This window comes from Falco naumanni, chromosome 1 (genome assembly GCF_017639655.2).
Source record: "Falco naumanni isolate bFalNau1 chromosome 1, bFalNau1.pat, whole genome shotgun sequence".
In the NCBI taxonomy this organism is placed as follows: Eukaryota; Metazoa; Chordata; class Aves; order Falconiformes; family Falconidae; genus Falco; species Falco naumanni.
In genome coordinates this window covers 38,119,748-38,130,316 of record NC_054054.1, presented here as the reverse complement: position 1 = coordinate 38,130,316, position 10,569 = coordinate 38,119,748, and the positions used below count along the sequence as shown (strand labels likewise).

At 64.7% G+C, this 10,569-nt stretch overlaps 1 protein-coding gene across 2 annotated transcripts; it reads left to right on the top strand.

Annotated features, from left to right (window-relative positions):
• Nucleotides 1-145: 145 nt before the first annotated feature.
• On the top strand, nucleotides 146-10,508 carry VPS16 (VPS16 core subunit of CORVET and HOPS complexes). Of its 2 annotated transcripts, none has more exons than XM_040590021.1 (24): nucleotides 146-269; nucleotides 944-1,032; nucleotides 1,142-1,239; nucleotides 2,028-2,156; nucleotides 2,525-2,669; nucleotides 2,736-2,851; nucleotides 3,215-3,337; nucleotides 4,219-4,274; nucleotides 4,450-4,539; nucleotides 5,107-5,201; nucleotides 5,942-6,018; nucleotides 6,248-6,379; nucleotides 6,488-6,615; nucleotides 7,034-7,069; nucleotides 7,251-7,359; nucleotides 7,437-7,565; nucleotides 7,652-7,760; nucleotides 7,985-8,082; nucleotides 8,186-8,290; nucleotides 8,766-8,843; nucleotides 9,031-9,200; nucleotides 9,304-9,400; nucleotides 9,570-9,673; nucleotides 9,999-10,508. In XM_040590021.1, the coding sequence occupies exons 1-24, from the start codon at nucleotides 217-219 to the stop codon at nucleotides 10,141-10,143; spliced, it is 2,511 nt and encodes an 836-aa protein (XP_040445955.1). In that variant the 5' UTR covers nucleotides 146-216; the 3' UTR covers nucleotides 10,144-10,508. The 2 variants fall into 2 exon arrangements, with proteins under 2 accessions (XP_040445955.1, XP_040445944.1); XM_040590010.1 differs by having other exon boundaries at nucleotides 7,431-7,565.
• The last annotated feature ends 61 nt before the right edge of the window (nucleotides 10,509-10,569 follow it).

Below are 10,569 nucleotides of genomic sequence, written 5' to 3'. Positions count from 1 at the left end.
ACGGCGCCGATCCGCCGTGACCTCACCCACGATGATGGCGATTCCCTTTCACGCTCCCCATGCCCTCACTTAAGATGGCGGCCACAGCGGCGGCGTCGCGGGGCGGGGCGTCGCGGGGCGGGGCGGGGCGTCGCGGGGCGGGGCGGGGCGCGGCGGGCGGAAGCGCAGGCAGAGGCTGTGCCACCGACAGCGCCCGGTTCAGCTCGGCCCGGCACCATGGACTGTTACACGGCCAACTGGAACCCGCTGGGCGAGGAGGCCTTCTACCGGTGAGGGGCGGCGGGGGCGGCTTGGGCCCGGCACCGGCCGGAGGCGGCCCCTCCCCAGCCCTGGGGCCGGCCGCGGGGGTCCCGGGGCTGCTGGCGGGGGGTGTCCTAAGGCTGCCTGTGGGCCCTGGGGCCGGCTGGGGCGGTCCCAGAGCTGCTTGGGGGTCTCAGGACTGCTTATGGACCCTGGGGATAGTTTGGGGGGTCCCGGGGCTGGTTGGGGGGGGTCCCATGGACCTTGGGGCCGACTGAGGGGGTCCTGGGGCTGCTCAGGGGGTCTCAGGGCTGCTTGTGGGCCCTGGGGCTGGCCGGGGGCGTTCTGGGGGTGTTCGGGGGGTCTTGTGGACTTTGGGGTTGGCTGGGGTGGGTCCCAGAGCGGCTCAGGGGTTGCAGGGCTGCTCATGGTCCCTGGGGCCAGCCAAGGGGGGTCCTGGGGCTGCTCAGGGGGTCTCATGGACCATGGGGCTGGCCAGGGGGATCCCGGGGCTGCTCAGGGGGTCTCAGGGCTGCTTGTGGACGCTGGGACCGGCCAGAGGGGTCCTGGGGCTGCTTGGGGTGTCCTGGTACAGCCACTGGTCTTGGGGCTGGCTGGGGGGTGGGCACCATCCCCAGTCCCCCCGTCCTTGCGTCTGCCACCTGTCCATCCATCCGCCCGTCTGTCTATCCGTTGCCCACAGCAAGTTCGAGCTGTACACCATGGAGTGGAGCCTGAAGGAGGACCTGCGGGACTGCATGGTGGCGGCCGCCCCGTATGGAGGACCCATAGGTAGGGCCAGGCCCTGGCCCCTGGGACTCCGTGCCGGGGCTGCCCTGACCTCCCGGCCGCGATGTCGGAGGGGCCGTGGTTCAGGCAGGCTGTCCCATCCCACCCACAGCTCTGCTGAAGAACAACACCCGCAAGGAGAAATCCCCCAGCGCCCGCCCACTGCTGGAGATCTACTCTGCCTCGGGGCTTCTCCTGGCCAGCATGCCGGTGAGCTGGTGTGGGGTCGCTGTCCCCCCCCTTGGAGCGGTGCCTTGGGTGCTGCTGTGACCTGCCAGGGAGCCCTGGCCACCACCTAGGGGGACACCAGGGGCTGCAGCTCTCTGCCCCTCGCAGCAATAAGTCTGTGGGCAGGAGGGCTGTGGAAAGGCTTGGTGGTACCACCGAGAGGGTGCAGCGCTGTGTGGCTGGGTTACGGGCTGGGTGTTGTAGGTGAATCACTCGGTTGTGAGGCCAGCAGCTGCCTCTGCCTGTGCCACTGCCTTGTGTGCCCTTGGGCAGCTCCTCTGGTCTCTCTGGGCGGGCACATGTCCTCGGGCATGCTGTGTTCTCTGGGGCAATGGCTCCGTGCAGCTCTGCAGCCCCCTGAAAGCTTTGGAAAAAACGCTTAGAAGTGGTGGTGTGCTCAAGGGGAAAGTAGGGGAAGCTGTAGGGGGAAGAAGGCTGCCTAGCCCTGGAAGAACTGTGGGATCAAGGTACCTCTGGATGTCATCTAAGAGGGTGGGAAAGGGAGCTGCAGCATTGGTGCTGCAGGAGGAGCATCCCTTCCCTGATGTCTGGGGCTGTGGCGGCCGCAGGGCAGTGAGACATGGAGGAACAGGGAAAGCTGCTGCGACTGCAGGGCCCTGCAGAGCCAGGGCAGCCAGGGGCATCAGACCTCCAGATGCCCAATGGTGGCCGTTGGCTTCATGTATGCCTCCTGGAGGAGAGGTCTGTGGGGCTGGGCTGGCTGGGAGCTGAGCAGCCCCATGATGCACTCACATGTGTCCTGCCCGCAGTGGAAGAGCGGCCAGCTGGTGCAGCTGGGCTGGACAGCCAGTGAGGACCTGCTGTGCATCCAGGAGGATGGCACCGTTCTCATCTACAACCTCTTCTGCGAGTTCATGCGCCACTTCAGCATGGGCAATGTGAGTGTGGCAGGCCGGGGAGCTCAAGGGATGCCCAGGGTTGGGTTTGTGTGACAGAGAAATGATTGCTGCGAGGCCTTGCCAAGTGCTCCCCCAGCCCCACAGGGTACAGTGGGGAGCCTGGGGCTCTCTCAGCCTCCCTGCAGGGCTGCCTGCCCTCAGGAACAGGCTGGCAACCATGCCCATGGCCCCTGGGACCAGAACGATTCCCTCGTTGCTGCAGGAGCGAGGCCTGTCTGAGCTGGGACAAGTACCAGCAGTGCAGCCCCAGGCTGGGCTCGCTCACCCCCAGGGTGCTTTTGCTCCTGGAGCAGCGGCAGTGTGGTGCTGAGCCCCAGTCCGAGCCCACCACTCTCTCCATGACACAGGAGGTGCTGCAGAACCGCGTGCTGGAGGCAAAGGTCTTCCACACCGAGTACGGCACTGGTGTGGCCATCCTCACCGGCGCACACCGCTTCTCCCTGACCACCAACATTGATGACCTGAAGCTGCGCAGGATGCCCGAGGTTCCCGGTGCGTCCCGTCCCCATTGCCCCCAGCTCTGGCTGGGCGTGGGGACCTGACGCTGGTGCCTGGCAGGTCTGCAGAAGCCGCCTTCTTGCTGGGCCGTGCTGTCCCAGGATAGAGTCACCATCGTCTTGCTGGCGGTTGGACAGGACCTCTACCTCCTGGATAACACCTCCTGCTCCGTGGTGGTGAGTGAGCCCTGGCGGGTGTCTGCAGGGAGCAGGGTGGTCTGCAGCCCCCCGTGCGCACTGTCAGGTCCTTCCCCTGTCCCCTGCTGTCCCGTGGGATGCTCTCCTGCCACCAGCACACACGGGTAGGTCCTTCCTCCTGCTGTCCTGCAGGCAGGCATGTACAGCAGGGACATCTGGCCCCATCCTGGCCAGGGGCAAAGGAGTGAGGGTTGAGCAGGCGCAGGGTGGGAGGGGACATCCCAGCTCTGACCAGCCCTCAGCCCCTTACGCAGCGCCGTCGGTGCTGGCCTGGCGTGTGGCACATTTGTGTCCCTGGAGCATGCCCTCCAGGGTGTAACCCTCACCCTTTCCCCGTACCAGACCCCCCCTGGCATGAGCCCCTCTGCTGGCGCCTATCTGCAGATGGCTGTGTCCTTCAACTACCGCTGCCTGGCACTCTTCACCGACACGGGCTACATCTGGATGGGGCTAGCCACACTGAAGGTGAGTCTCTCCCTCCCCTCCCCGTGATGGGGCATCAGGGTGTCAGCCCACCCCTCTGCTCCGTGTCTGGCAGACAGATCCAGCAGTGTAGGGTGTCTGCACAGGTTCCCTGGGGTTCCCCATGGATTCAGGGCTGCAGGTCGGCCTCGCTGCTGTCTGCAGGTGTCTGCTCTCAGGACATCCACCCTTTTCTGTTCTTCACCTGATTTTAGACCTGACTCCCCACTTTTTCTGTTTCTGGACCCACCTTTTTGCTGGCATTGCGTGTCCCTTTCCCTGTCTGAACTCCCCCCAGATAAACAGCCCACCACAAATTATTGTTTCCCTGCTGGTTGCTGGTCCCAGTACCATTTTCTGGGCAGCCCCAGCCTTATCAGCACTGCTGGTGTGGTCGCTTCAGCGTAGGGGCCTTGCTTGTAAGTCATGGTCCTCCCCTGCAAATTTCCCTGCGTTGTGTGCTGGTGATGTGCTGGTTGCCTTCTGTGCCCTCTGAGACCGATCCTTCTTCTTTCGCCTTCGTTCACTTACTGGGTCTCAGTTGAGCATAAGCAGCTGCTTTCTCTATGTGCAGGCATGCCGTGTGCCGCAGCAGCGGAGGAATGTTTCTCACACTTGGTTTAAGTGCTCATGCAGCATCCCTGTCCTTCAGCTGTGTCGGCTGCAGCCCTGGCTGCCCCCAGGGCCAGAGACGGGCTGGGTGCTCCCATGGGACCTGCTCACGGCACAGCACCCATGCTCCCGGTGTCCGTTACAGCTTGGGCTGTGCTTCTCAACCCTGGCAGCTCCCCTCAGCACGTGGCCCTGGTGCGCATGCAGTGCCACCCATCTCTGCAGCCCACACGATGCCACCGACCCCCTGACCCAGCTCTTTCCTGCTGCAGGAGAAGCTCTGCGAGTTCCACAGCAGTGTCCGATCTCCACCCAAGCAGATGGTTTGGTGAGTGGTCTCCCTGCCCCTGGTCCTGCAGACCTGCCCTCTGCCAGTACCTTGAGCCTTTGCCAGGGTCTTCTCGGCTCTGCGGCCACCTTGCTGCTCGCTGGGATGAGCAGGACCCTCGTGCATCTCCGTTCCATGCATGGAGGGCTGCAACGGGGCTGGGGCTCCCTGGCAGGTGCATGCGTCCCCGGAGCCGGCAGCGTGCTGTGGTCGTGACCTGGGACCGGCAGCTGATGGTGGTGGGCAACTCCACGGAGTGCATCCAGTATCCTTTGGGGAAGAGGGACACCAGTGTCGTTTCCAAAGGCCAGCCCAAACTGCAGGCTGCCGCAGGCCCTCCTTGGGCCACCACTGGCTGTCATGGACCCTGGTATCCCTGGAAGCCCCCTCGGTGTCAGTGGCCCCAGGGTGGTCAGAGGAGGCTGACTGTTCTCTGTGTAGTTCTGCTGTGATTTCCCCTGTCCAGCCCGGTATGGTACAGCAGCAAAACCTCCTCCTGTCTGTCCCCCTGGCCCTTGTCCCCCTTCTCGGACCCTCCCTGCCAAGGGGATCCTGCTCCCCTCTGGTGCTGGGAGCCACCAAAGCCCCTGTGGCTGGGAGCACTGGCCCTGCCAAGATCCAGTCCCAATTCCAGGAGGGCTGCTGTGGCTGGGGGGATTCCTGTCTCTCCAAAGTGCTGAGCCCACACCCTGCTGACTCTCCGTGGAAAAGGGAGGTCACAAGCCACAGCCTCATGGGGATGTGGGCTCCAGGAGGTTCCTCTGTGGCATTGCTGGGGCTGGGCTGTATCCAGAGCTGCTTTCTTCCTGCGAGCCCTTAGCAAGGAGCACAGATTTGTCCTGGATGAGGACTCCTACCTGGTGCCTGAGCTGGATGGGGTCCGGATCTTGTCTCGCACCTCCCATGAGTTCCTGCACGAGATCCCAGGTGAGATGGTGTTGGGTGGCGAGGCTGTGTGGGACCCCCTGCGTCTGGGTGGGCAGGTCTCTCCAGCGCCCAGGCTGTGGCCTGTCACTGTGTCCAGCTCTATGTGTGTGGGTCCAGCCCACCCAGTTCTTTCTGGAGACTCGAGGGGTGGTGAGACCCCCCACAGCAGAGTAGAGCTGTGCCCTGAGTCCCACCAGCCACTGAGCGCAGGGCTCTGAACCCAGCCCATCACCTGGCCCAGGGCTCCTGCTTTCCCAGCACTGTGCCTGTTCTGGTCCCCTCCTTTGCCAGCTCTGTGTCCTGAGGCAGGGCTGCTCCCACTCCTCCCGCTGCCACAGCCCCCACACTTTGAGCTGAGGCCTGGCACAGCTTGGCATGCCTGTTCCTTGCCTCCCGCACTGCTGCCCTCCTTGCTTTTCCAGAGCGGAGCTGCCTGGGAGCTGCCATGGCTGTGGGGTGGAATAGCTCCTTGGGAATGCGTGGGTCCTGGCAGCTGCCCCTGCCTCCGTCTCTTGGACCCTTGGATTGGTGTTTACTGGGGGCTACAGTCACAGCTCTGCCTGGCTTCTTAGCCGACGGTGGCCATGCTCCCGCTCTGATGAAGGACAGTGCTGGCACGGGCTCTCCTGGAGTCCCAGAGCTGGGCAGGGATGGTGGGGGAGCAGGCTGCAACAGGCGCAGGTGACGTGCCTGGGCTGGGGCAGCCTCTCACATATTCTTTTTTCCTTCCATCTCTGCAGAGGCCAGCCAGGAGATCTTCAAGATTGCCTCCATGGCCCCGGGAGCACTTCTGCTGGAGGCACAGAAGGAGTATGAGGTACGGCCCGCTGCCCTGCTCTGGGTCCTGCCCACCCCTGGGGAGGTTGGGGTGGCTCTGATGCAAACTGCTGCCAGCGTTATCCCGCAGTGAGGGGAAGGGGGAGATTCCGGAGGTCCCTGCCGGGGCCAAGGTGCCAGGGCAGGGCTCCCTTGGCCCCTGATCCCAGGGGTGCTGGGGCTCCTGGGGCTCACCCTGACCGTTGAGTACCTTGCTGTGCTCCCTGCAGAAGGAGAGCCAGAAGGCAGACGAGTACTTGCGGGAGATCAAGGACCAGAAGCTGCTCCCGGAGGCGGTGAGCCAGTGCATTGAGGCAGCCGGCTACGAGCATGAGCCAGACACCCAGAAGTCGCTGCTGAGGGTGAGCGAGGCAGAGGGAGGCTTTGGCTGCAGCTGAAGCCATCTTCCTCCCAGCTGGCAGTCATGCTGTGGCCGGTGCAGCCCCAGCATCGCACACCTCTTCCCACAGGCAGCGTCCTTTGGGAAGTGCTTCATCGACAAGTTCCCCCCGGAGAGCTTCGTGCGCATGTGCCAGGACCTGCGGGTGCTCAACGCCATCCGGGACTACCAGATCGGCATCCCCCTCACCTTCACCCAGTATCCTTTGTGGGACAGCGCACGAGGGATGATGCTGGGCCAGGTGCAGGATCTGGCCTAGGCAGGATCAATGCTGCCTGGGGCTCTGGGCTCTGCTGGGGTGGCCACCTCACAGGTGGAGCGAGACAAGGTGGGGAGAGCTGCAGAGCTGCTTAGCTGCTGGTGCTGTGGGTTCAGGCACCAGCTGTGCCCCACGCCCCATGACGAGGGTCTGTAGCTGACACCTCTACACTCATCGCACCCCGCAGAGCCGGTCTGCGGTGCTGGCCGAGCCGAGCTGGCCCTATGGCTCTATGTGCCAGGGCTGGCCGTAGTGTGTCAGGCAGGGATGCTGCCAGGATGGAGGCAGGTGCTTGGCATGCGTTGCCTGTGCTCTGTGGGGTTTTGCAGTCCCGGATGTCCCTTGACTGCCCCACAGATACAAGCGGCTCACTGTTGAGGTCCTGTTGGACAGGTAAGGGTCCCCACGAGTTGGGCACGACAGCCCTGTCCCCAGGTAGCCTGGGCTGAGGCAGTGTCTGGCCATGTTGTGGTCCCCGTCCCTGTGGTCCCAGTCTCCCTGGCCAGGGGCTGAGCTGCTCGGCTCCTCGGACACGTGTGGGGCCACACCATTGACCCACTGTGTGCCGCACCAGGCTGGTCCTGCGGCGGCTCTACCCCCTGGCCATCAGAATCTGCGAGTACCTGCGCCTCTCGGAGATCCAGGGTGTCAGCCGCATCCTGGCCCACTGGGCCTGCTACAAGGTAAGGAGGCAGCGTTGGGGGCTCTGCCCATCTGGGGCTGTGCAGAGACCTCTCCGCTCACACCCTGCCAGGTGCAGCAGAAGGACAAGTCTGATGAGGAGGTGGCCCATGCCATCAACCAGAAGCTGGGTGACACACCGGGCATCTCCTACTCTGAGATTGCTGCCCGGGCTTATGACTGCGGCAGGACAGAGCTTGCCATCAAGGTCTCTTGGCTGGGGCTGTAGCGTGGGTGAGCCGGGGGGGGTCACGCCTGGTGGCCGTGCACTGACAACCACTCTGCTGCCTGCAGCTGCTGGAGTATGAGCCACGCTCCGGGGAGCAGGTCCCACTGCTGCTGAAGATGAAGCGGAGCAAGCTGGCCCTCAGCAAAGCCATTGAGAGTGGGGACACTGACCTGGGTGAGGGCCGGGGCTGGGCAGAGGAGGGGGGAGGGTTTTGCGGTCTGGGGGAGCCCATTCGTAGTTTTGTGCCCTGTGGAATGAGGGTGGCGGGAGCTGCTTGAGCCCTGTGGGGAAGTGCTGACCCTCAGCGTGGGGCTTGGGACGTCCCCTCGTCCCCCAGGGCTGGCCATGTGGGGGTCAAGGACCCGTCCCTCTCTCCTGAACTGTGCTGTCTGCCCCAGTCTACGCTGTCGTGCTCCACCTGAAGAACGAGCTGAATCGTGGCACCTTCTTCATGACGCTGCAGAACCAGCCGGTGGCCCTGAGCCTGTACCGCCAGGTAGGGGCTGCGGCCGCACGCCTGGCTCCCGGCAGCCATGCTGTGGTGGAGGGGTGCAGCTCCCTGTCCCCGCATGCCCTGAGACCCGCTTGTTGCTCCCCAGTTTTGCAAGCACCAGGAGCGGGAGACGCTGAAGGACCTGTATAACCAGGACGACAATCACCAGGAGCTTGGTAACTTCCACGTCCACTCCAGCTACTCGGAGAAGGTCCGTGCCCGGCGGTGGGGGCAGGGAGGAAGGGCTGGTGGGCTCTGGGCTGCCGACTCCTTGCCCAGGGAGCTGCATGGCCTGGGAGAGCCAGCGCGCTGGGGAAGGGGCAGGGGGAATTTCACGCCTGGTAGCTGCCTCTGCCCTATGCAGCTCAGCACCAGCCAGAGGGGTTTTCCCCCTCCACATGCTCAGGCCATGGGAAAGGGGCTCCCCAGCTCGTACCTCGGGGCTCTGTGCTAGCCCTGCCTGTGCTGGGAGGTCGGGATCCCACTCAGAGCGAGGCAGGATGCAGCCCTCTGCCCATCTCTGGGGGTCAAGCGAAGCATCGCAGAAATGGAGCCTTGCCTTGGCTGTGTCTCGGCACCAGACACCCCTCGCACCTCACCTGGGGCGCTCTGGGGGTGCTGCCCGATCCCCGCAGTGTGGCGTCCGTGCTGGCAGGGGCTGAAGCGGTTGTGCTCTCTGTCTCCAGCGCATTGAAGGGCGAGTGGGAGCTCTGCAGAATGCCCTGGACGAGTACTACAAAGCCAAAAATGAGTTCGCTGCCAAGGTGAGCTTGGCCAGGGCTGGGGAGATGCCGTGGGGTGCTGCCGGTGGGCACGAGGCTGCGGCTGGGTCACCTCTGCTCAGTGGGACATTGCTGCTCCCCCTGCCTTGCTCTGTGGCTGAGGCTGGGTGGGCTGCTGCCATCGCTTGCTGGGGCAAGGGCCCCTTCAGGCTGGTGCTTTGCTCCCCAGGCCACAGAGGATCAGATCAAGCTCTTGCGGCTCCAGCGGCACCTCCAGGAGGACTTTGACAAGCCCTATCTCGACCTCTCGCTCCATGACACTGTCTCCAACCTCATCCTGGACGGCCACCACAAGCGAGCCGAGCAGCTCTACCGCGAGTTCAAGATCCCCGACAAGAGGTGGGTCCCAGGGAGGGCTTCTCCAGGTGGCAGCTGTGGGGTGGCAGTCGGGGGGCTGCGGGGGGCAGGCAGCGGGAGGAGCTAGCTTGATCTGTGTCCCCAGGTACTGGTGGCTGAAGATCAGCGCCCTGGCCAACCGTGGGGACTGGGAGGAGATGGAGAAGTTCTCCAAGAGCAAGAAGTCGCCCATTGGGTACCTGGTAAGAGCTTTCCCCGTGGGAGTGGGGCCAGCCCTGCCCGGTGGGCAGCTGTGGGGCCGTGCTGTGGGGCGGCAGGAGCACACTGTGTGGAGCAAGGGCTGAAGGTGGGGGGCTGGGGGGGCCAGCAGCCAGCCCCACCGGCCTCCCACTGGGCTCCTCTCCTCCCCAGCCCTTTGTGGAGATCTCGGTGAAGCACCACAACCGCTACGAGGCCAAGAAGTATGCGCCCCGCGTGACCCCCGAGCAGCGTGTCAAAGCCTTCGTCCTGGTGGGGTGCGTTGGTTTGGCCCCCTCCTGGGGGCATCGGGGGGAACAGCGTGGGGTGCAGGAGGTAGGGTCGGAGCCCACAGGGGCAGCTGGTTCCTCATGCAGCGGTGCTGGGGTCTTGGGGGCCCTGGGGGTAGATGAGACCCCCTGCAGGAGCATGTGGGTGATGCTGAGGGGCACCTGGACCCTCGTCCTCCACAGTCAGTGCAGGCTGCTGGAGGGGCCTGCCCTTGCTGCGGCTGGGGCCTGTAGGACAGGGGGGAACGGGGGCTGGGGCTGCTGCTCCCTGTCCTGGCCCCCCAGCCCCCCCAGCTGCCCTTCTCTGCTGCAGGGACCTGGACCAGGCGGCCGACGCTGCCATTGAGCACAAGAATGAGACCGAGATGAATTTTGTCCTGTCCAAGTGCACTGCCAGCACCGACACCGCCGTGGCCGAGAAGCTGAACCGGGCTCGAGCCCAGCTCCTGAAGAAGTGAGCCCCAGCCCGGGGGGCCCTGCCCTGGCCTCTTGCCTACCATGCACTCCAGGGGGGCTCTGTCCCCCCAGTCCTGCCACTTGAACCACTCCGGGCTTCCCAGCCCTTTGCCCCCAGCCCTTTGCCCCCAGCCCAGGCTCGTCTCCCCCTCACTGTGGGGGCGAGGGTGGTGGGACAGAAGGGTGTCTGTGCTCTGGGCCGGCACAGGGGGCACCCTGGCAGCGCCCCCCCTTGCAGCTGCTCCGAGGTCTTCCTCGCTGGCTGCAAAACGCAGCGGTGGGACCCCCCCAGTGCCGGTGCCCTCCGCCCAGCTGCGGGCAGGTGGCTCCCAGCCCCCTGCCTGGTTCAATAAAGAGAAGAGCTCGCTGTCCTGCCTCTGGTGAGAAATGCTTGGCACCCTCAGCCCCCCTCAGCAACCCCCCCGCCC